Raw genomic sequence first — 26196 nt, 5'->3', positions numbered from 1 at the left:
TTCGGACTGGCTTCATAAACCTTGCAATTGATTTCACTATTCTTTTTTGAAAGGGAAGTTGATTTCATCTTTTTCCATCTCATTCAGCCTTGCTCAGATTGGAAAAAAATCCCAGATCATTGCAAACTATCTAAAATAACTTGGGAGGGAAATTTTAATCTTATTCATTTGGTATTTTGCATTGATGGATTTATGACTGCAAAAATAAATTTTCATACAGGAGTATGCTCTAACTTTGGAAAAAGTCAGGTTTCCATACTTCTGTAGTCCTTGTATTTGGTTTTAAAGTTTCCATCTGAAGCACATGTAGTTTTTTAAGCTAAGATACCTTTTCAGTTTGTTCTGTTCACTTTGCATTTAAAGTCTTATGTGCAAGAATGAAATTGAAATAATTATAGTACAAGTGACTTTGATATCTTGTTGACATGAAGCCTGTCTAACCAAATTACTGCATCATTCAAAGCCAATAGAAAACTTTTTACTTGAATTGTACTTTCTGGTGAGGTTTACTCTTTATTTTTGCAGTGTTCACTCCAATTTACTGGGTGATTTTTGTGCAGAAGACTAAATATGTGACATTGCTCACATCCACTTTTGCCTACATCTTCCTATATAACCCTACTAATTAAGAACCTGCCTCTCAGACTAAGTATAAACAAGGACTTTAGAACTCCTTGCCACAGAGAGCAGTAGGAGTAAAGATTCTCTATCCTCCCCAGGAACCAATTCCTCCTCGTATCAGTCTAAAGTTTATCCCTCCCTTATTCTGAGACTGTGCCCTGTTGTCCTAGACTTCCATTGAAGGAAACATCCTCAGCACTTACCCTGTCAAGTTCTTTTAAGAATGCTGTGTGTCTCAATGAGGCTTTCCATCAGATACCATATCTGTAGTCTTGCTACATCCAGTTAAAGGTAATTGATGAAACAATTGTAGGAGGCAGCTCAACAAATATTCTCTTCCTCCTTGACAGAACCTAGCCCATCAGTGCAAAAGTAATTCACAATTTCTTCAGCCACATTGCCAAATGGCTGATCTAGTGCAGCCGCCTCCATCACAGATACCAGCCTTCAGCCAATTTTATTCATTCCTTTGACAGGAAAAACTATTTGGAGGCAATGGGTACTGACAACATTCTGGTAATAGCTCTGAAGACTTGTGCAGCCAGAACACTGTCACAGATGCCAATGTGGAAAATCCTTTTTAGAGAAATGCACTTCAATAATTATGTACATAAATGAATAAAGCATTTGCCTAAGAATAATAAGGATGTCAGGATTTGACATTCCATGTGGTTGCAAGGAAACCCAAAGCATTTCTTGCTTACATGTTACATTTACATACATTTATTTGATGCACTGAAAGGGTTTGATAATTGAATGGACCACCATTGTATTTTGACAGAAAGACCTTAAATAATGGTCCTTCCTGACAATGTGGAAAACTGCCCTGGTATACCCTGTACAGAAGAAGCTGGATAAATCAAATTGGATCAATAACTGCTCCACCAGTCTACTCAGTCCAGTTCAAGATGGCAGCAGAGTAACAGGGCTGCATGCAATCTCTTGCCTAGAGCCCATCAATTTTCCTTTTGTTTCTGCTCTATTGCTTTATTTTCCTTCCTTTGGTCTTTCCTGTGGTGCAATGGACAGCAGCAATGGCATAGCAGCAAGAATGGACGTTGTTACTCCTGGTAATAGTAGGTTGTGGCATGGAAAAGGGTGGGAAAGATGGGTATTCTAAACTTTTCCTTTATCTTTGATTTATTCCTCTGAACTGTAATGCTGGACTATTTTCTTTATTTTTGTTTTCTTCTCTAAGTATCTGTTCCTTTGTACCTAAGATGGAGCTGTCATGCAGCGACTGGAAACTTCTCACCTGTACTCATTTGAGTATGTGGCAATAAAGCTAATTCAGTTCAATCCTCAGTGATGTGATTGAAGGTGTTGCCAACAGCGCTGAAACACCGAAGTGGGTCCAAAACACAAATGTTGGCTGAGAACACACTGGTGCGTTAAGTGGCAGTCAACTAAAAGCTTGGTAGTTTTTAAGGAGTCCACATGCTAAGAGGATTTAACTTTAATCCTCCTCCCACCACCAGGTTCCCCAACCGTCATCTGATGAAGGGTTTTTTTTTGCCCGAACCGTCGATTTTCCTGTTGCTCGGGGATGCTCCGTGACCTGCTGCGCTTTTCCAGCAACACATTTTCAGCCCTAACCGTCACCGCCGAGTTCAAATTGTAGTCACGTGATCCCGGCCTGGCGCGCGGGGTTCCTGCACCGAGTGCCTGAAGCTCTCCCGAAGCGGGCTCGGTTTGTCGTGGCGCTCCTCACCCTCATCCTTTCCCGCCTGTGGGCAGTCTCCTGCCTGGGACCTCGTTGATCTGAGCCCCAGACCTGTCCTCCGGAAACCCGTAACGTTGCGTTTCGGGAAATTTCCTTTTTCTGGTTTTTTTTTGTGTGTGTGCGTCTTGTTGACTGATTTATAAACAGACCCGCGGCGTTGGTGGGTGCACGATACCAGCCCAAGTCTGTTTGGACATATTTCTGATAACTGGCGTCAGAGTAAGTTCAAATTGCAACGTTTGAGGAGGCTGCGGCCTATGGACTGGCCGGATATTAAAGGGAAGGTGTTGTGGGATTATGGGTACTGCTGAAATATTTTATGCTGTTGAAAATTGAATCTTAACAATAAAATCGAAGGAAGAAAATAGATATTTTAGACGGCAAGTTACTGATACGTCAACTAAAGACCTGGAATGTGGAATCTGAAGGAGAAGAAATGATTCTTTGCTGGCTTCATTAATTTTAGAGGAGGATGTGACATTAAAGGGCCAGACTAAGAATGATGTGGGAGAGCACAACAATGAGCACAACAGTAGAAATTGGAAGAACTACAGATGCTGTAAATCAGAAACAAAAACAAATGCCAGGGAGTTTGTGTAAACTGTGTGGAGTTTGCACATTCTCCCTGTGACTGCGTGGGTTTCCTCCGGGTGCTCCGGTTTCCTCCCCCAATCCAAAGATGGGCAGGTTCGGTGAATTGGCCATGCTAAATTGCCCATAGTGGTCAGGGCTGTATAGGTTATTTGTATTAGTCAGGGGAAATGTAGCGAATGGGTCTGGGTGCGATGCCCTTCGGAGGGTCAGTGTGAATTTGTTGGGCCAAATGGCCTGTTTCCCCACTGTAGGGATTCTATGATTCTGTGAAATTGCTGGAAATGCTCAGCAGGTCTGGGAGCATCTGTGGAGAGAAATCAGAGTTAATGCTTCAGGTCCAGTGACACTTTCTCAGAACAGAGGAATCTGATGAACACTCTTTACTGTTTCAGATTTCAAGCATCTGTAGTTTTGTTTTATATTAACTCTTTATTGTTTACTGTTTTGCTTTTGGTGGAGGGCTTACTTATGCCAATTAACTTCATAAGGAACTCCTGTGGTTCCTAGACCATAGGAAATTGAAATGGTAGACTTATTGACTTCTCAGGTCTGTTCCACCGTTCAACAGGATTGTGGCTGGTCTGATATTCCTCACATCCACTTTCCGGTGTTTTGTCAGTAATCCTCTATTCCCCGACTGATCAAGAGGTTCAGAGGCTGAGGGGTGACCTTATAGAGGTTTATAAAATCATGAAGGGCAAGGATAGGGGAAATAGACAAAATGTTTTCCCTGATTGGGGGAGTCTAGAACTAAAGGGTGTAGATTTAGGGTGAGGGGAGAAAGATTTAAAAAGGACCTATGGAGCCAACTTTTTCACGCAAAGGGTGGTGTGTGTATGGAATGAGCTGCCAGAGGAAGTAGCGGAGGCTGGTACAATTACAACATTTAAAAAACCTCTTGATAGGTATATGGATTGCGAGGGTTTAGAGGGTTATGGGCCAAGTGCTGGCAAATAGGACTAGATTAACTTCGGATATCTGGATAGCATGGATGTGTTGGACCAAAGGGTGCTGTACATCCCTATGACTCAATGACTCTGCCTCCACAGCTCTCTGTAGCAAGGATATCCAAAGACACAAATCGGAGGGCAGAAATTCAGTCTTAATTGACATTCCTTTATTCTAAGATTATGGATTTTAGTCCTAGCTCTCCCCTAAGGGGCAGCATCCTTTCAGCATTTACCCTGTCAAGCCCTTTAAAAATCTTGGATGTTTTACTTTCGCTAAGACTTCCAGCAAACATTAATCTTTCATATTGTTTTCTCAATATCCTGGAGTTCTTTAGCATGGAAAACCCAGGCCAAATATGTGAAAAATTGTTACTTTCGAGGGAGGGAAGTCATTGGTATATGTTGAAGAGAGCTGATCCCTGTGGGAGTACGTTGGTTATGTGTGGGACTCTAATTTGACTCTAAGGCTCACATGGAACTGTCTGATCAAATAGTTGATTAGTTAGAATTGTAGAATCATTACACTGTGGAAGCAGGCCACTTTCCCAGCAAGTCCACACCGACCTTCTGAAGAGTATCTCATCCAGATCCTCAACCCTGTAACCCCCATGGCTGATCCACCCAGCCTGCACACTCTACCTAACCTGTGGGCGGAAACCAGAGCACCTGTGCAGACACAGAGACCATGCAATCTCCTCAGAGACAGTCGCCTGGGAGGGGAATCGAACCCAGCACCCTGGTGCTGTGAGGCAGCAGTGCTAACCACTGAGCTAACCAGAATTGCCACAAGGATGGGAGTAATTGTAAGATTTTGGAGAGTTTCAATAGCATGCCTGTGCCTTGCTCTGTCATTGGCACAAGATAACTCACTAAAATGAGTTCTTATCTTCAACCACGTCCCAAGTGAAGTCTAAGGTTTCAATTTCCAAGGAAAATTTGGACAAACTTCAACTGTTTGTGGATGGTCTAGTGAAAATATGGACACTTATGGAATGAGGAAAAACTCAAATTGGGACTATGGACATCCAGGTCAGACTATTGTGTACGCACTGAACACCTCCACTAAGAGATCATTCCTCGTGGCCTCTCAAGCATTCATGATCTGCTACCTGATGTCATTGAATTGACTGATGACCTTGATATCGAACTATAACTGCTTACCCAGCCAAGCAGAAAGAAAATAAAGTAGGTTTATGAAGTAGGGATGCTAGCATGTGCTCAAACAAAGAAATGGAAAATTGAGCAGCGGTTGAATGAGCACTCGTGGTTGTTAGGAACTGACTTGTAACACAACCTTTTGGCTGGAGACATCAATTTGCTCAGTTGGTTGGATGGCTGGTTTGTGATGCAGAGTGATAATGTGGGTTCAATTCCTCCACCAAGTTATTATGGAAGACACCTTCTCAGCCACTCTCCTTGCCTGAGGCATGGCAACCTCTCAGGTAACAATCACCGATCATCTCTCTCTGGTGAGAGAACAGCCCTACAGTCTAGTACGACTATGACAATTTTACTTTCAACTTCTCTACAAGGAGAACAGTCACAATTTCTCCAATCTATCCCTGTAACTGAAATGCTTCAGCCCTGGAGCTGTTGTTGTAAATAACCTCCAATAAGCAAATCTTTACTAGAGCTCAGAGCAGTACATGATGCTGTAGTTGAGATTGATTCAGTGGCTTATGCAAGTTCAGGATAACCACCTTGCTCTTGTGCTCTGCCCCTATTAATAAAGCCCAGGGTAGTGTGTCAGTGGGAATTATAAGCTCAGCTCAACCCAGCCCGGCTTTCTGGATAGACCATAAGGTGATTACACCCAAGTGTGAAGGAATTCACATTTCTTTCCACTTCTGTTTTGAATATTATTGACTTATGATTGTATCTGATCCTTTGAACAATTATATCAATAAGAACACTGGAGAACAGTAAATGCACCTGAGTCACATTCTGGTGCAATACCTTTGCAAAACATGTAAAGATAATTTTGCGACAGTGTGGTTCGGAATATTTTGCATTTCTCTGCTATATCTTGCACAGGATCTACGGAAAAATGTAGTGGCAAATAGATGACCAGTTACGTTATGACTTTAGTTATTGTTTTCAAACAGCAAAATATTTGTAAAACAGATGCCCTACAAGATTTGACAGAAGAAATATGCTTATAATACTTAGTACTGAAAGAAGTTTAACAAGTTATTGGAAATGAAAATTAACAATAGTGCAGTAATGACTGGCTAAATGTCTCCATCAACATTATGTGTAAATTATCTGATGGTTACAATATTGCTGTTTGGTGAGTACAAAATAATTGCTGTATTTCCTATATTTATAACAGTTTTTATTGGCTATAGAATACTTTGAAACATCCTGTGATTGAGATCGTCGCTACTTTAAAAATGCAGGTTTTTGAATAGTTGCTTTGCGTTCTGAAATTTTGAAGACTGTGGAGTGTGTGGTGTATTTTTGTTTGCATTTTAAAAAAATTTATAGAAATCAAGGCCTTGGAGAATACGACTGAAGATACCAATTTATAAATTGGTTCATTGTTTATCATAGAATAGAATCATAGAATCCCTACAATCCATTGAGTCCACCACACCGACCCTCCAAAGAGCATCCCATCCAGACCCACTCCTCTATCTATCCCTGTAACTCTGCATTTTCCAGATTTTGCAAACAGTAAATTGTAATCTTATTGCAGCTGTGTATCATTTCAGGGTTTTTTGAGGTGGCCATATATTTGTGTATGTAAATAATATAACAAATGGTATGAAAAACTATTTCAAAAACTACTTCCCAGTTAAATTGAAAAAGGACAAGGGGCACAGGTTCAAATTAACAAAAAAAAACAACTTTACAATTATGCATCATTCTTATCTCAAACTGTTGAGTAATGGAGGCAAATATGTTTAAACATTAAGCAGCAACTTGATTTTATGATGAGTGGGATGTAGGTTCTTTCTGGATGAATGACATAAAAAAGGCTAAATCACCCTTCTGGTTTATATAGAGTAAATTTATGACCTCTTACAATGCAGTTTTAAGTAAAAATGTTTAGTCATTCACAGCTGTTTGTGATTGTGTTTGCAGATTTTACTGGTTACCAATCTCTGAACGAATCCAATGTCAAACCGAGTATACGCAGATCCAAAAGGCAATTATGATGACTATCAGTATCCAGTAGTATTTTTACCACCATATGAAAATCCACCTCCTTGGATCCCTTTGCAGGAGGTAACTGTGTTGCTTATGTTTAAATTTTGGTAATCTGTGCTTGATTGGTGTAGTAACTAGGATTCGAGAATTGACTTTGGCACATCCGGACAAGTATGATTTAATTTTTTTTAAAACTGCGAGAATGAGATATGATGGAAGTTAGGATGCAAGCAGCAAAGTAATTCTTTAGTTTATGGATGGTAGATTGTGGGAGGTCGGTCAGGAGTACATTGGGATAGCTGAGTCTCGAGTGTTTTTTAAAAAAACAAATGAGGGTTTTAGCAGGTGAGAGCAATATTATGAAAGTGAAATTGGCACATTTCGTAGTGGAAGCAGGTGGTCAGAAGCTTGTCTATGGGTCAAATATGACCTCAACTTAGCAATATGTTCTGATTTATATGCCAGGAAGAGTGATGGAGTTTTTGTGGAGACTGGAAAAATGATGTCAGTCTTTTTTTATTATTTGGAACAAATTTATGCTCCTGCAGAAAATCAGGATATCAGATCATTAGTCTGATAATTTAACAACTAGAGGAGTTGGGAGGGATATTGGAATAGTGTATGTTTAGCTGGGTGTTAAAATGCATTTCAAAGCTACCATTATGCTTTGAGAAGTCTCCTGAAATGTGTATCAATGAGAATTGAGTGGGTTCGAAGGATAAGTTATTTGGGTACACCAAAGGTTTTTGGGAGCTGGAGAAGAAGCCATCTCAAATTATAATGGAACTAGGTGAGAACAGTCTCATCCAACAGGATGGGAGTGCAGTGGTCAACCACTTCAAGAACATCAGACCGATCCAGAAGGACAAGGAGAGATAGATTGTGGCTTTGCCACAGACCATTTATAATTTTTTGATAACAGTAGTTTTGATAACAGTAGGTTAGTTAAGGAGCAAAATTCTGATTGAAGGAATTCACAAATGGAGTCCTGGAAAGATTGGCACCAATTTACGAGTTATTGACCAATATATGGAATGTGAAGTGATTGAAGGCCATCTTTGAGGACCTTTTGGAAAAGAAAGAAATGTGAGAGATTAGATGGCAGTTTGTAAGGGCAAATGAGATTAAAGGTTTGTTTTTGAGAAAAAGGTGATGACTTTAAATATTTTCTAATCAACTTGTTAATGCACATGTGGATAGGGTTGAACCAAGCCTCCTGACACAAAGGTAAGCATGCTACCACTGTGCCACAAGAGCCCTCAACAGTGATGATTGTAGATTTAAAAGAAAGATGAGCAAAACCTAGAAAAATAGTGTCAACTTAATTTTGATCAACATAGGGACCTAGAGGGTAAATTAGGTGGTTGTCAATTTAGGGAGTAGAATCAAGGAAGAAGAAATTGAATCTTGGGAAAGAGATGTGCTTGTACATGTGTTGGGAATATCACATTCATAATTTATGTTTTTTAATGTATCTAAAAGTTTAAGCAGTAGATGAATGGTTGTATCAAGTTGAGAAACTGATAAACAAATGTGATACAAATGACCATGCATTTATTGCATTTGAAATAGCCTGTGATTATTCAGCAAGTTCAGAAGTGATGTGGAAATGCTTGGATAGTAAATTATTCATTGTTAGGTTTGTGGTAGAGCCAGAGGGTCACCATTTCCTTCAATGAAAAGTTTAAATTAAGTATTAAATTCTTAGGAGGAGAGCGATTAGGGTACTTGGTCAATAAGGAAGTTGTTTTCTCGGGGCAAAGTTCTGGATAAATGATTGCAAAATCTATGGACTATACAAATTATTCATATGGGTTACAGAATCAGTTTTGTTGAAGGTAAAATATCTAAATTTGCACTTCAGTTTGAGGTTATCTCAAAGTGTATAATACTGTTGTAGAGATGGGTTAAGAAGGTTGAGGTTTTTGGGATTTTGCTCAGAAAGCAGGCAGTCAGTTTTCGAATAAAAGAAAAATAGTGAGATGCTGGAGATCCGAACATAACAGTGCTGGATAAACTCAGCAGTTCTAGCAGCATCTGTGTAGAAAGAGTTACTATTTGAGTTCAGTGACTTTTGAACTGGTTTGGTCAGAGTTTTTGATTTGATGTGGACTGTAGTTCAATAGATTGAGAGCTACTGGTTCTTATATAGATCAAATATTTAAAGTTATGGAATGTGAAGTGATTGAAGGCCATCTTTATTATTATGAGGAAAACATCTATAGCGGTTTTGAGCTTTCTGTCATAAGGCTCTGTTGAATTAGCTTGAAAGACTTAGAATGTGGTTTGGTACCTGCTCGCAATCAGAGCAAGAGATAAGACATCCTCAGCCATGAAGCCTTAATGGAAGGTTGGAGCATTGCTTAACCAAAACCTTAATGGAAGGACCCTCATAATATTTTACTGCTGAGAAAACTGTAACACTGAGGGACATTGAAGTGCATTTTGGAGTGGGGTAACATAATTGTGGGTTGCTGCTAAGAAACGTGAATGCACTTATGAAATCTTGATTCAACCTTGGATGGAAATAATAAGGAGAATTGGAGTTATAGCATAGGTCTTTAAGCTATATTGGTAAGTTGCTGGAGTTGCTTTAAATACAATAATTTTTCAAATTGTTTTAAAACTGTGAAATCTTGTATAACTTAGTTTAGCTAATTACTAGGAATTTGGATTTCTCTTTAAATGTTAGTGGTCTCCAAAGGGATCATTGCATGAGATAAGAAGCCTTGCTTTACTGTGGTAAGTGATGTTGCAAAATTAGGTATGAACCTGATTTTTGATTTTTTAGGGAATGAAGAATACAGTGTATGTGATTTTTTTTTTAATTGAAACTAGCTTTTATTTGATTCTTTTAGAGGTTACATCACTCAGATTACAACAATGAACTGACCCAGTTTTTACCTCGAATAATCCAGTTGAAGAAACCCTCTGGAGCTCAGGTATTAACTCTTCATACCTAAGTAAGTATTTGTAAATTAAAGGAAATTATTAAGCTCTGAGTGCTTTGTGGATGCAGTGTTTCAGCTTTAATGTTAATATTTTTGCCCTCATTTTTATCCAATAATGGTTGGGTACTCAACCAGTTTAAAAGGATAATTAAATGGATTGCAAAGGTTTGAGTTGGTATACTGCAGGTTGACAGTTTGATACTATAACTGCCACAGGCAGTGAGTTCCTTAGTTTGATATCCAGGCGATTGGTTGCTACTTCAGTAATGAGGAAGAAAAGAATGTCTGAGACAACCCCATCACAGACCATGTTTTCCAGTCTCCCATGGCATAATAAATTTGAATAAGTTACTGGGAACACAGTTTCACATTGGTCTAATGGTTATCGGGGATTCTTGGTGAAATGAGTTTGAAACAGCCACATCTTTGTTCTTAGAGGGATGAACTGTTTTTAATTTGGCAGTGTTCCTTTGAATGATGCTCCAATTTATCTTTTTTGATGTGGCTACTTTATAGAGTTAACTTGGGGAGAAGGAAATGTATAGTTGAAAATTAGCTCTGATTGTCAAGCATCGCTTTGAGTGCAGCCCAAAGTTGATCCACTAGAAATTAAAACAGTGGCAATACAATATGGAATTTTGGTGTTGTGACTGATCCAGCCTACGGTGCTAAAGCTGATTGTCAGCTAGGACATTAACCGTTGCAGTGGATTCTTGGTAGGGCTTTGTCTAAGGATTAATGTAATACTGGTTTGGAAATTCTGTAAATCTGATGTTTCACAAAATTAATTGTGTTTTTGTTTTTTGCAGCTGGGATTCAACATCCGAGGGGGCAAGGCCTCTCAGCTTGGCATCTTCATATCTAAGGTTTGTATTCATCATTCAAGTATGCTACAGTTTTATGTTCTTCTGTTGAGTATTATGTCCAAGTTAGAATCTTGGAGTTTTACACTGAGTAAAAACAAAGGCATAGGACTCGATCTATTGGCTAAGGAGTGACAACTATTCAGGGAATAACTTGAGGAATTCTGATATAAAAAGTCAGTTGTTTAAAATGTTAACATTTAGTATTTAAATTCAATTCAAGCTGATGGATGGAAGTCTCTCTTGTCCACTGACCTTTAGAGTCTGCTATGAAATTAATTTGGGTGGCCTCAGTCCTATCCCTCAGGGTCATAACACCATAGTGGATGATTTCCTAATTCAGTGGTGGATTGGTAATGTCACTCGTGGAGGCTGTGGAATATTGGGAAAAAAAAATTTGGGATCAATGTGTCAACAATGCACCTCAATCTTAGAGTGGAAGATCTAACACATTTATGGACACAAACACTCTTCCCTTTCCCTTTTTATGCACCACTCCTGGCTGTGGCAAAGGTCAGTTGTTGATGTTCTGCAGATCTCTGCTAGTATATAGATGACTTCATATTAAATAAGAATGGCCATGTGTGTTCAGGCGTGTTCTTGATTACAAACCCAAGAGTAAGTAATTGCCTTTTATCATAGGTGATTCCTGATTCCGATGCAGATCATGCAGGGCTGCAGGAGGGCGATCAGGTCCTTGCAGTGAATGACATTGACTTCCAGGACATAGAGCATAGCAAGGTAAGTTCCAGAGCAGAGAAATGTATCTATGTGAACTCTTAAGACTAAACATCTTTGTAACACTGAAAGTTTGTAACATCAGTTCAGGTTATGCGATATGAACCACTGTTCAGTGATAACAGTTAATGATAATAGTGTCCCTTCCACGTGATTGATCTTTTTCAGTTCAGGGCCTGACCGCAACACCAGTATCCTAACTTGCTGCATAGATTAAAGTTCAGAGGAATATAAATGATGATTGTTATTCCTTAATGTAATTAAATCAGTTAACATTAGACATAGCAGTGCTAATGGATGGATTCTGTTCAGATAACTTGCATTTATTGTTGAAACAAAATATTATTTTTCTCCACTCACAGAAACAATCGCCTTCTGTTTTCCTTTCAGACCTTTGTTCTTGTTAAGTTATGTGTTTTTCTGTTGTATAGGCTGTTGAGATCCTGAAATCTGCCAAAGAAATTACCATGAGGGTTCGTTACTTTCCATACAGTGAGTACTTTCCATACAGTGATAGGAATTAGGATTGTGAGTAAACCATGAAGTCAGTTTTTGCCTTCATAAATGGAATATTGCTGATCTCAAGACAGTTTATCTGCCTTTGCGTTTGAACCTTCTCGCTTCATGTACTTACGTAACTCAAATATACATGAAAACTTAGATGACCTGTCATCCACAGCTTTTCTGGAAGAGTTCCAGATTTTGACAGTCTTTTATATGAACAGCTGCTTCCTGATCTTTTAGAATGAATCTCCTGACCCTCATTTTAATTTTATGCCCTACTGTCCTGGATTTCCACATTTGAAAGAATAGAGTTTCTTAATTAACCCTTGTTGAATCTTTTATGTCTGAGGGGTGACCTTATAGAGGTTTATAAAATCATGAGGGGCATGAATAGGGTACACAGATAAGGTATTTTCCCCTGGGTGGGAGAGTCCAAAACTAGAGAACATAGCTTTATGGTAAGAGGGGCAAGATTTAAAAGGGATCTAAGCGGTAACTTTTTCATGCAGAGGGTGGAATGTGTATGGAATGAGCTGCCAGAGGAAATGGTAGAGGCTGGTACAATTACAACAGTTAGATGGCACCTGGATGGGTATATGAATAGGAAGGATGTTGGAGGGATATAATCTCAGATATCTGTTCAGCGTGGACAATTGGATGGAAGGGTCTGTTTCCATGCTGTACATCTCTGACTGTGACTCTAAATCACTCCTAAATCTGGTGTATTCAGTGGAACTATCATCCAAATTAATACAGCCTATCCTCAGTTTATTTCTTTAATCCATTGTATCATTCTGTGTCTGTGTACTGTGTCTACGAAACCTTTGCTGAAGTCCAGAACTGAACAAATCCAATCTGACCAAGGGTTACTACAAATAAAACATAATTTCCTGTACTTTATTTTCCAATTTCCTTCTGATCAAGACCAATATTTCATTAGCTTTTTGCCTTTTGTTTCTGTCTGCAAGCTTTGAGATTTGTGGTGTTTAGAACAATATATAATTTGAAATTTAATCTATATTTTTAATTTGTGTTAAGATATGGGGGAGAGATGTTTCTTTTTAGTTTGATTTTGTAGTATTGGTTTGAGTTGGTACAGAGATGACTTCTTGTTTATATGCTGTTTAATGAGGTTTTATTACCTTAATCTGAAGAGCTGGGTTTTAACAAGCGTGTTTTTTTATGAAAAGGTTGTTCGTATTCTGTCTACGCTGTTACCTAGTGCAGGTGTCTGTGTGTCATCCTTTTGATGCTGACAGAATAATTCAAAAAGTCAATTAGTTAGTCTGTGTATTTGTGTGCAAAGGTTTGGAGGCTCTCCCAAAAAGAAATCTGGCCTGGAAACTAAGCTTAATAAACTCCAGTATTTGCTCTGAAGTTTTGAAGAGTTTAGTTTGCGGTTTGTTTCAAGTGTCTCAGAGACATGTCACCTGAAGGAAATCAGCAGCTAGGGGACACAGAAGTTTGCCAAAAGGAAACGAAAAGCATGCAGTGGCAATGGTGACTCTCTGTTGAGGTTTGAGTGTTTGTAAGGATATTGCTGGAATAAAACAGTGTGAATTTGAATCTTTTTATGTGGTTTGTAATTAAGTTGTTCAGGCTTTTTTGCTTAGTGTAACATAATTCTTTGTTTTCTTATTTAATAAACATCTTATTCTTTGTTAAAAGTTAACTGACAGCCTCTTGTGAATATGTTCAATAACTGACCTCCAGGATTTAAAAAAAAATGTTAGAATTTAACAAACCAGGTTTCGCTCTGGGATCTGATTATATGTATGGATATCCTTTATACCTCCAGAATTTTCATTTGCTTATTGTTTAGAAAATATTCCAATTTATTCTTTCTGGACATGATGGATGACCTCTAACTATCCCTTGCCAAACTCAGCTTGCCACAGTTCATAAAATCCCTTGTGCAGAATTAAGTCATTTGGCCCATCAAGTCTGCAACGGCCCTCCAATGAGCACCCCATCCAGACCTAGCCCCTGACCCTATCCCCATACACCACAATTACCATGGCTAGTCCACCCAGTCTGCACATCCCTGCAGATTATGGACGATTTAGCATGGCCAATTCATCTAACTTGCATATCTTTAGACTGTGGGAGGAAATCAGAGCACTTGGAGGAAACCTGTACAGACATGGGAAAAACATGTAAACTCCATACAATTGCCAAAGGCTGTAATTGAACCCTGGTCCCTGGTGCTATGAGACAGCAGTGCTAACCACTGTCCCAAATTCTTTAGCGGGATGACTTCAGTAGATCGCAGTGAAGTAGCTGCTCTGCTACTTACGAAACCCTGAGCCAGAAATCAGGTACGGGAAAGAGGGTGCGCCCATTATGGTACACTTCTGCCCTGAATCAAGTGGTACTACATACCCACCAGAATCTGTTATTGCAGGCAAACCAGTGATCCCTGGCACTAGGATATTGTTAACGTTTAGGCAGAATTCTAATTTAGGCATTCCTCGAGATGGTAGCTTCACACCATTGGCTCCTCAGCCAAGCACAGACACCAAATGTCTGAACCTGTAATTCCTCTTGTACTGAGCAGGATTACAATTGCAACAAGGTGTCATCAGTAAGGAAAAGTTAATCTGTCTTCCAACGGTCTAAACCCAGCTCTCGTTCCCCATTTAGTGGGTGAACAATCTAATGTTTGGTGAATTCTGCTTCACAATGATAAGAACAGCCAACATCAAAGGATCAAAACAACGACATTGCTATGAATGCTTGGCACGCACAAGCCAGTTATCCCTGTAGCAACTTTTCTGACCTACTTAAAACTTTTCCTGCTTAAAACCCAAATGGTCGGAAGGATTGGTTTCCCTTTCACTTCATTTGTCCATTTGCAATTTCCTGTTTCCTTCTGTACTGTTCTGTAGAACTCTTTTCACTAAGTCACTTCTAAATACTAAAGCTCCAGTTCAAACCTTGGAAAACATTTCTTACATCAATCAGGCCACATTCTCCTTTTTTGTAACCTATTTGGTTTTTTTAAGAATTAGAATTAGAATCCGAATCCCTACTGTGGAAACAGGCCCTTCGGCCCAACAACCGTCCGAAGAGTATCCCACCCAGACCCCATTCCCCTACATTTAACCTTGACTCATGCACCCAACCTATATATCCCTGAGCACTATGGGCAATTTAGCATGGCCAATTCACCTAGCATGCACATTATTTGGATTGTGGAAGAAAACTGGAGCTCTTGGAGGAAACACGTGCAGACAATGTGCAAACTCCACACAGACATTCGCCCAAGGCTGGAATTGAACTCGGATCCCTGGTGCTGTGAGGCAGCAGTGCTAACCACTGTGCCACCTTTTTCTAACTAATTTTCAACCATTGCAAGGCTGCCTCCAATTGCGTTATCATTTATATTCATTACACTTGCACGCTTTTGCAGCAAAATCAGATTAGATTTTCTGATGAGGAATTACCGGCCTCAACATTAATTCAACTTTTTTATCACTGATGATTCCAGACCTACTGAGTTTCTACAACAATTTCTCTTTTTGTATCAAATTAGATCAGTCAGACAAGGCCACACAAATCCATGTGGTCTAAATTTGTCCCAAGTTCTTAGTTAGGACGAGTACAGATTCTAGTAGTTACTAGATTGACAGGTCTTTTGTTTTGTGGTTTACTTTTCCCTTATCCTCTTAAATAATGGTGAGACATGAACAAAGGTTTTTACCCTTTCACCTTTATAATATTCTAAACTATTCCCTACAAACAAGTGTACATTTAAAATAATTGTGCATTATAAATTAAGCAATTTGTTTCAACTCCTTTAACTGTTGTAATTTTTTCTGATATTTTCTCTGGCTTGTTTGACTGCTGCTGTACATTCTACCTTGCCAGCAAGCATCTTCCATCTGTTTGAGAAAACTGAGAAAATTAGTGTTTCTCATGACCTGAATCATGATGTACCAACAGGAAAGAGGTCATGTTACCAAGAAATCTTTTGAGTCCCGTGGAGGAGATGAAATTTTGCTGGTTTGGGGTTCACTTAACTGTTTGGTTTCAGTTTTTATCACATTTGTTTTCTGAGGTGTAGTTGTTGTAAATGTCTTTAACTAGTGTCACTATAGCTCAAAGAATAACATTTATGCTTCTGGATTGTGGGTTCAAGTATCTCTCCACAGACTTGAGCATAAATTCTAGACAAAATCTGTTATGTGCATCAAGGATGCCAGCTTTTGAATGAGATGTTATTGCTGCCCTGCACACTCCTGAAAGTGAATGTATAAGATTCCATTGCACAATTTTGAAGCAGAGCAGAGGAGCTCTTCTTAAGTGTCTTGGCTGCTACTTATTCCTCAATCAGTGCTTAAAAATAAATTAACTACCTGGCAGTAACACATTGTTTGTAGGAGCTTCGATTTTGCGTTATGGCTGCTCTATTTCATATCCTGTAAAAGTACTGACCTAAAATCCCAGCAACATAGAAGTGCTTTTGGGGTAGGGGGCGTGGGGTGTTTGGAGGATGTGAAAGGTACAAGTTTTATTCCACTACCTCATTCATATGTTTAGACAGTGTTCAGATGTCCTCCATTAACTATCTGTCAACCAAACACTGATCCTGAGCAATCCCAACACATATTTTCTAGAAGTGATAATTGAGTAATTTAAAAACAATGGTAGATATTTATTCTTTTCTCCTTTTGGTTGTCATGGGATAGTTGTAGCACCCTAACTATGATCAATATCTAACAGTAACTATCAGGGATTGAGCCTGGGTTTTTCCTGGTCTCTATGCTGCAATTCTGAATGTGAGTGCATTTATCTGCCAAATCAAAGCTTCAAAATCTGTCCTTTTATTTTAAAAAATATTAGTTTATTTTCGAACAAAGCAAGTAGTAATAAATACAAATTTGAATAACATATAGCACATTTTAACCTAAATCTCCGCAAGGTGCTTCAACTATTTAATCAAAACACGTCACAGTTAAAGGGGGATATGAGGAGTGACCAAAACTTGATCATTAGTGAACTTTAAGGACTTTAAAGGAAGAGATAGAGATGACTGAAAACACTTCCCAGCAAGTCCGAATGTAGGTGTGTAGAAGGGATATTAATTGCAATGAGTTTAACTTCCTCATTATTCATGGACTGGTTAACTCCATGCATTTAAGTTGATACAAATTCAACATTAAATTCCTCATCCATTTAAAATAATTGGTTCAGCATTGTTCAGTTAAACTATTTCTTGTATATAATTTTGTGTATATTTCATACATGTGCAATAAGACATAGGACCTCAATTATTACTGGTGAGGGCTATGCTTTAAATAGATTTCCTAAAAAATTCAAAAACCTGGTTCCTAAAGTGGACCATTTTTTTACACTGACATTCTGATGTAAAAGCTTTAGTTACTAGGGCTTTAAATTATGCAGCACAAGAAAATCTGCATCTTAAATTATCTCCTATGTACCTCTGTAATACAATATCTAGTGTTACCTGTACCAAGTACTGCTAATTTGCTTGGTGTTTACAAAAAAAAATCTTTAGATACTTGCCAAAAACACACTGATCTTCTAATTCTGCACTCCAGCCACCAAAAAAACCTGATCTCCTAATTCTGCTTTCCAGCCAAAAAAACCTTTTTTTGGTGGCTGGAAAGCAGAATTAGGAGATCAGTGTGTTTTTGGCAAGTATCTAAAGAGAGTAGGGAACAGCATTTTCATTTTATTTTCCATCTTGACTATCCTGAAAGTAGCCATTTTTTTTCAGTACAGGCAGTAGCAAGTGTTTGCATTCCATACAGATTTTGTTGCTTAAATCTCCTATTAATCAGGTAATCTACAAGATCAGAGACAATATTATGATATGGATGAAAGGCATTCCTGCTGACAAAAATAAAGCTGCTTCGCTAGTTGGAGCACCTTTGTTATTGCTGCAGGCAACCTGAGCTGGTAGCCCTTCTATGCAATACGATTTTTGGTTTACTTTGCTAGTTTGAATGATCAGTTTGTGAAGATAATAGTCTACAGTGGGGAAATGGTAAAGATATTTTGTAGTATATACTCCTTTATAAGGTTATGTAAGTTTGGAAGCTAATTAATTTCATCTTAAATTGGATTGTCAGATTTTATCTGTTTTCTTTCAGACTTTCGCAGGCAGAAGGAAAGGACAGTTCATTAATCGGAGGTCCTGCCTTAGAAATTATTGAAAAGTTTGGTACTTGGAAGATGTCTGGTCGACTGGCTCAATATCTAGAGAGATTCTGAAATTAGGTTTTCTGGTTTTTTTTGGACAAATTTGAAAATGAAATTTGGGATTTGTAAATATACCTCCTGCATTCTATATTTAACATTGCTAGGATTTATAGTCAATATATGTTAGTGTAAATTGTTGGAGAATTGAGAACATTTTGGGGAAACTTCAATGATGGAGAACTCTGTGAACTGAAACTCAGACAGTGCCTGGTTCTGCAACTGTCATGGGAATCTAAAAGGAATCTTAAACCTGTTATCGTCAGAAGCCCCAATCGTTGCTACTGCTTTGCTTATCCCTATGTAGGATTGTCTTTTAAGGATCCTTCTGACTTTTAGTTTTGTTATAAAATGTTGAAGTCTGTTGATTCAATACCACATCTCGCAACAATAAGGGCACAACCTTCTCTGTCAACGCCACTGTTTGTAATGGTTTCTACAGGCTATGTAACCAAGAAACTAATTTTTTTTATGTTTAGCACAGTAAGCAAGATGTCTGCACTTAATTAGTATATCTTTCAAAGCAATAATGTCAACAGTTACAACCATCCAGATGATATTTAATGGATGGTAGAGAACATCGATAGTTGAGATGAACACGTGGACTGTCACACAGCTTTGCTTGACCCCATCAGTTTCAGTTTTCCCACTACAGATAGTTGCAGTTATACTATCATGAAGCAATTGCGGAAATTGTGGTGAAGGCTCTTGGAAATCTAAAGTTTTAGAACATGAACTTCTCAATTTATTGAATCAAATTCTTGATCAGAAAGATTAATATAATGCGTGTTTTTTTTAATTTTTATTTGCTTGGATGTACCTGGTAACAGAGGTTATCTGGAATGTCTGAAGCTAAAATGTTCTCTTTGGGAGAAATTCCTCACACACAGGAAGTAAGTGATTCAGGAAAATGCATGTCAGGATCTTCTCTGTTACAGGCGAGAGAGGAATTTCTTGATGGTTTCCACAACATGCTTTAATCTCTCTTCTTGAAGATATTTACTATATGCAACAATTGTAACTATAATTTTGGGGTATATGGTGGATAATACAGAATAAATATTTGTTAAAACTTTTGAACCTTTTCTGATCATTTCATCATATGTGAAAATGAGCAGACCTCGATTAACTTTTTACTCATGTTCTATATCAAACAGCCTAATTTGTTCTTGTATGCCATCTGATGTGTGTGAATACAAGCTGGGGAAATATTAACTGTTTCACAATCTGAAAAACAATTCATTTTCCATGATTTGAAGCATGTGGTTTTATTTCATCAATGTAAGCCTGTAAACAAAATTGCAGCAGAATAATCTGTTCACTTATAATATCCACTGAAGAAAGGCCTAGAGGAATAAGTCTAGTAGTTTTAGTCCAACAAAAAATATAGAAATTTCTAACAGTAGTTAAGTAGTTCCTTTTAAAATAGTGTCAGTTTATGAAATCCATCGTGTCATTTGAGTTTTGGAAGGCTCCTCAGTTTGATTTTTTAAAAATCTCCATTGTCATTGTGATATTGACAATGACAAGACTCTCAATACAAATATTAATTGGGGGCCTATGTTGACTGCTGAAGAAATCATTATTTGCCGGAATCAATCTTAGAGGAAACATCTTTACCAAAGGTCAGTATACACTCAGAGTAAAGATTAAATTCCTCCTTTTTGATGTCAAAATTCCATGTACTATGATTGCTTATGATTATATTTGATGTCTTTGCAGCCTCACATTGTGCAGTATCTTAAAATATGATATACATGTCCAACCATAAAGGTGTTGTTTACACAAACTGAAGACACTTCGCGCTCTTGTCTACATTGCTGTAGCCAGAACTCTAAAATTACCATTGTGCTTTGCCAACATAGCATACCAAGCCATATTTGAGATAGTGATTACATTAATAATTTAGATTAAAAGCTTTAATACATACATGTCATGTGTCAAACGGGAAGGTTTGTTTGATGTTCATTCCTTTATGAATCAAAACATGTTTTCCAGCATAGAAAAACACAGGCCATTTGACCACATTGATGCCAGCCCTCTGTAGGCACAACATCTTTCACCCATTCCCCACTGTTCTTGCCATTACCCTGAAAAGGTTTCTCTCTTATCCTACTTTTTCTTTGAAAGTTTCAGTTGAAACTCTGCCAACTTCTCAGCCAGAGATTCCATAACCTAACCCCGATGTAAAATAAATTTTCCTCCATGGAGCTTTTGGTTCTTTTGTTATTTCTTTGACTCTGGATCATTCCAACAATGGGAGCCATTTACCCTAGTATTCTTTCTGAACATTTGATTTTAAAATCAAATTGTCAATCAATCAATATCTCTTTGAAGTTTATTATCCTCATGATTCACAATACTTACTTTTTTTGTATAATATACAAGTTTTGAAATTGAGCCTTGTTCACCCAATTTGAAGTCATTTAATACATATCAACCTCTGGGAAAAGCCTTGAACTTTCATAACTGCGGTTGCTTGTCACTCAGTTAATTTCACGAGCTCTGGAGAAGGGTCACTGTACCCAAAATGTTAATCATGCTTTTCTTTCCACAGATGCTTCGAGACATGCTGACTTCAAGCAATTTTTGTTTCAGAATTCCAGCATCAACTGTTCTTTGATCAAAGTTTCATATAAAAGTATCCCTTTTAAAAAAATACATGAGCTTTAGCTTGCTCTCACTTTTAAATGCCTTTGGAAGTTAACACAGGTTTTCCTTAATTTTAACTTAATTGATCCATAATTGCCCAAATGTGTGCTTAAGAAGCTAAACAGATCTGGCAGCATCAATGGAGAAAGGAACAATTAAAATTGTGTCTATATCAGTCTGATTTAAGGAGTGCAGAAGCAAGGTCTTACTAGACTCTAATATTAAACCAATTGACACTGCACTGACCTGAATGAAAGCCTGTTCTAAGTCAGTCCAATGAAAACAGGGTTTTGAGATGTGTTGCACTATCAGCTATCGTAGAATTGTAATCCATCTGAAATTTATAGTCTGGTAGCTTGATGTATCTCAAAGTCTGAAGATGAGCCTTTGGATGTAGGTTTGCTCGCTGAGCTGGAAGGTTCAGTGAGCCTCTGGACGAAGCACTGCTGATGATTCCTGCTTTCTATTGATATGTTGGGTCAGTGATGTAATTTCCTTTATTCAAAGTACAGGAAAATATACAAAAGGAGTAAAGGTAGACATATCTAAACAAAAAGCTAAATTAAGTCCATCTGCAATTCTGAGGATGAGTGTAGAAGTGCTTTTGTACAAACTTTGATTACTATACAACTTGAGAACATTAGTAAGCTGAACTTACAACACGTGCATCTTATAACAGGATGCAAAATGTAGCGCTAATTGATCCCACATCAACAGATCAGCTAGAGATTCTGCAGTATACTTAAAGTTGTGAATACTAGTAGGAAATTGAACAACTAACCTGTCCATCCACACTGATGCCAAGACCCAGGCACATGCATGCAAAACTACAGCCTGACTGATTCATCTTTACCCTCTAAACCTCAATTATCCAGATGATAATCTTTAATAAATTTGATTTACTTCATGCAATCAAATGCTCTGCTGTGACTTAGAACTACATACGCATACACACACACACACACACATACACACACCATACAGCAAGGTTGTTCCAGTACAGTTGCAAAACTGGTTCTGCTTGACAAAGTGGAAAATCACGCAGGTACATCAAGCCCCCTAAAAGCAGGACAAATCCAGCATGATTAGTTACTGTCCCAGCAGTTTACTAATTCATCAGCAAGGTAATAATTGGTAACAGTACTGTAAAATAGTACTTATGGATATCCTAAAACACGTGAGAGTGGGAGATTGATAATAGTATGGAATGATTAGTACTTTGATAACATAACGAGTGATCCCAAGGCCCAGACTGATGTTTTGCAGATTGAGATTTGAAACCAATAATAAATCCAGATTCATAGTGTAAATGGTAAAATCATCAGTGGTCATAAATGTTTGATTCACCAATGTCCTTTAAGAAAGAAAATTGGCCATCTTTATCTAGTATGGCCAACAATGCAACTCCAGCCCCTTGCAATGTAATCAACTGTCATGTAATCAACCCTCTGCCATGGCCTAGAAAACCAATCTACATCCTCCAAGAAAAAGATTGAAACAGAACAGACCACTCGGTATCAGTAACACTCGCAAACCTAGCCCTGTTAATCTGGCAAAGTCCTCTTTAATAACACTTGAGCACTTGCACCAAAATTGGGAAACCTATCCCAAAGATCAGACAAGCAACAGCTTGAAATAATCATACTCATTGCATTAAACTTTACAATGTCCAAAGACACCATCAGCATGATGTCTGTCCAACATCTACAAAGCACAAATAAAAAGCATGATGGAATATTCTCCACTTGCTGGAATGGATAGAGTTCCAATATTGAAGAAGCTTGACATCATCTTGCTTGATTGGCACCCTATCCACCATTTTAAAACATGCAATTCCTCTGCCACCAACACACAGAATCAACAGCAAACATCATCCATAAGATGCACTACAGTAATTCAACAATGCTCCTTCAACAGCATCTTCCAAATTCACAGCCTCACCATCTAGAAGAATAAGGGCAAGATACACAAGAACACCACTATCTGTAAGTTTGCTTCTGAACCATTCATCATCTTGATTCTGAATACTCTCATTGTTCCTGCATTGTCACTGGGTCCAAATACTGGAGCTCACTTCCCATAATGTTGTTAGATGTTCGAAAATAGTTCAAGGCACCAACTTACTGCCTCCTTCAATAGAAGTAGTTCTGGCAACAATTGCTGGTTTAGTCAGCAAAGACCAGATACCATGAGTGCTTTTAAAATGTATATACATTTAGGTAAATTGGTATCAGAAGAAGGAAGCTGAAAAGAAGCATTCTATTTTTGCAACTAGTTGAGAGAAAAAGTCCCCTTTTATCCAACCCCCTCAAATTCCAAGGTAGACTTTGGCCAGGATGAATGCCTCACTTGAAATCCTATAGGTCTGGCACAAATGTCAGATAGGAAATATGCACTGACACCATGTTTCACTGACTAAATTTTACTTGTAAGAAAATGTTTTAAAGAAGAATTACAAAGCAGTTTAGTAAATGAAATGGAGTTAGAAATCACTTCCATTATACTAATTATCCATTGCAAAAGAGTTGACAAATAATATAGTTACATTATTCAATTTTTTTAAAAAAAAGCAACATTACAACATGAAATCAATGTAAGCATAACTAAGTATTTGTAATACTAGTATTTGGATTTAGAAATTGATTCAAGTATGATATCAGCAGTTATATTCAGAAGATTCTAGAATCAAACAAATTAACAGTACCAGATATAATCTGTTCATCTGACTCAAATCAACAGAAGCCACCTTGTCCAATTATTTCAGTCTTCACCAGTTTTATCCTCTTGTTGATATTAACAACTGAAATATTTTCAATGGTCATTTTCTTTTGCCTTCAAGCAAGTCCAGCTGGTGTGTCGGTAAATTATGCAATCGTAAATAGTGATGTGAATGGAGGGGAAATCATGATAATGGTCTTTATTTTAAAAAGTGACAAACACCAAATTTACAGTGTGAAATATGACTGCAATTCAATTCGTTAGGATAAATGCAATTTCCTCTTGCCAAACAGTAAAGCATTAGATGTGAAACTTTGCTCCTCATTTCTTTTTAAGTCTAGAACAATAGGGAGTGCCTGAATTCATATTTTCTGAGTAGGTACAAGAAGCCCTAATATATTTAGATAAGTGAATTAATCCAATTAACGATTCAAACAGTTAAAAAGGTATGTACGATGTGTTTGTAGCTGGTATACAATAATGACCGCTGTTCTAGATTATCAGTATTGAACCCTTTCAATACTGATAAAATGCAGGATAAAGGTTTCTGTCTACTCCATTAGTTATTTCTAGGTTACATTTTAATTTTATATAGTTGAAATAAAGCTTTCTATAAAATGGGATCAATGCACCTTAATTAATACTTCAGGAAACAGCTCCCTACAGTGCACAGCAGTTCATTTTTTTTTACCCAAAACAGATCACCTACTTAATTAGTTTTAAAAGCAATTTAAAAGTATTCCTTAGACAACAATGATAAAACTTTGAAAAGTGTTTGAAACATTATGGGAACAGGCATTTCTCTCATTTTGTTCCTTCTCAGAGTAATATTTGGTATGTGTCAATTGGGAAAAAGTACACTACCAACGACCAAACTTCAATAGTTTGGTTTTCATTCAACCAAATGTGTCCTTTCACTACTACAGATTGAAATTTTTGACAGAAGTCATGTTTAAACAAGGATACACAAGTGCCAATTGTCCTCTACTAGCTTGTTCAATTAATCATTTTTTTTTGGTGACCAAAAACATTGGAGAAACTTTAAGGTGTGTTCTGTGGCTTTGCAGAAAAGCCATGGAAACCCCAGGAGAAATGACATAGGCTGTCCAGGAATTCTACCACTCTTCCAATGTTAACAGTGCAAGAGTCTATGCTGTACTGTTTTTGGAATTGCACAGAGTTATTTATAAACTATTTTAGTGTGAGATACTCAGACTGCTTCACAGCTATGAACTAAAACAAAGCTTGAGTTTTTGGATAGCGGACAAGTTGGCAATCTTGGTTAGATTTCCAGTCAAAATGGGCACTGAAGCTAAATGAAAGATCCTATCATTTAGGTCTTGGGTATTTCAAAGTTATACTTTAATCTACTCATTTTCTTACAACCTACTCCTATAATTCAAAACTCTATTACAACATCCCATTCCCAATAGTTAAACAGTAGTTTTCATATGCACAACTCAAATTGTCTTAAGGATTTTTAAATTTCAGCTTTTGCTTAATCTCAGATGTTATTTGCATATACAGAAATTTAGTTTATTAGAAAGTTATGCAATGAAAGGGAGCTAAAGCCAGATTTCCAGTTTGATAGTTGCAGATTTAATTCAAACACTTTTTCAGACAGTAGCTATTCTTGTGTGGATACAAATGGCTCAGATAATTACAGAACAAATTACAGATGCTAATTAAAATATCTTGATACTTTGCAATTCTGCACTGATTAATGTAATTGTTTCAGAGATAAAGCCGACATTAAAAGATAAATCTTGCCTCATTTGAAAAAATGAACTTTCACACAAAAATGCCAGAGGGACAACTCATTGAATTGAAAATAATTTCCTTTTCCAGTTCAATGTTTAAAAAAATTATGCTGATTTTTCAAAAATGATCAAAACTACATATGAGATACTAAGTACATCTAAACAGGAAAATAATCCCCCTCTCTCAAAGTTAGATGGAATACAAAATTGCACTTGGGTCTTTCATCTGTGAGATACCTTGAATAGGCTGGAATGGAATCAGAAAGAGGGATCAAGGAGGGAACCTAACCTTTCAAAAAGAAATACTTTTAAAATTTACAGTCAGCAGTGTAATTCAGGTAGGGGAAATGAATAAACTGAATAACCTCCCTTCTCGACCCATGATCAATCATAAGATGATTCTGGGAACTTAAAAGCTTCTCTATTCAAGGATGTAAAACTAACATTATATGGATATGGTTACAGCTGATAGTTAGCCAACTAGGAGGAGGTATACACAGAAGTTGGAAACCAACCAGATTTGATGGCAATAACATGAAGATCCAAACATTAAAGCAACTTCCAAAGATTTGACAATTCACTATAAATAAGACAGGCTGGGAGTGCAGCCACATTGTTAATTTCAAAAATACACTTTTTAAAAAATATGATCCTAACATTCATCATTTTGGAAAGTTGCAGTCTTCTCCCAAGATGACAAACCTCACCTCAGATAAATGTAACAATATTATTTTTAAATGTGGA

The 26196-nt window shown here is 37.6% G+C and overlaps 1 protein-coding gene across 2 annotated transcripts; it reads left to right on the top strand.

Moving 5' to 3' along the window:
* Positions 1-2261: 2261 nt before the first annotated feature.
* pdzd11 (PDZ domain containing 11) lies at positions 2262-19398 on the top strand. 2 transcript variants are annotated; one of them, XM_043704775.2, is made up of 7 exons: positions 2262-2563; positions 6976-7119; positions 9900-9983; positions 10802-10858; positions 11498-11596; positions 12025-12085; positions 18217-19398. In XM_043704775.2, exons 2-7 carry the CDS (start codon positions 7009-7011, stop codon positions 18249-18251), a joined length of 447 nt encoding a protein of 148 aa, XP_043560710.2. In that variant the 5' UTR covers positions 2262-2563; positions 6976-7008; the 3' UTR covers positions 18252-19398. The 2 variants fall into 2 exon arrangements, with proteins under 2 accessions (XP_043560710.2, XP_043560711.2); XM_043704776.2 differs by lacking the exon at positions 2262-2563 and adding an exon at positions 3755-5330.
* The last annotated feature ends 6798 nt before the right edge of the window (positions 19399-26196 follow it).

Source organism: Chiloscyllium plagiosum, unplaced genomic scaffold (genome assembly GCF_037043375.1).
Source record: "Chiloscyllium plagiosum isolate Xiang-an unplaced genomic scaffold, Cpla_swu_hap1 HiC_scaffold_11, whole genome shotgun sequence".
In the NCBI taxonomy this organism is placed as follows: domain Eukaryota; kingdom Metazoa; phylum Chordata; class Chondrichthyes; order Orectolobiformes; family Hemiscylliidae; genus Chiloscyllium; species Chiloscyllium plagiosum.
This window is presented reverse-complemented; position numbering and strand designations above follow the sequence as displayed.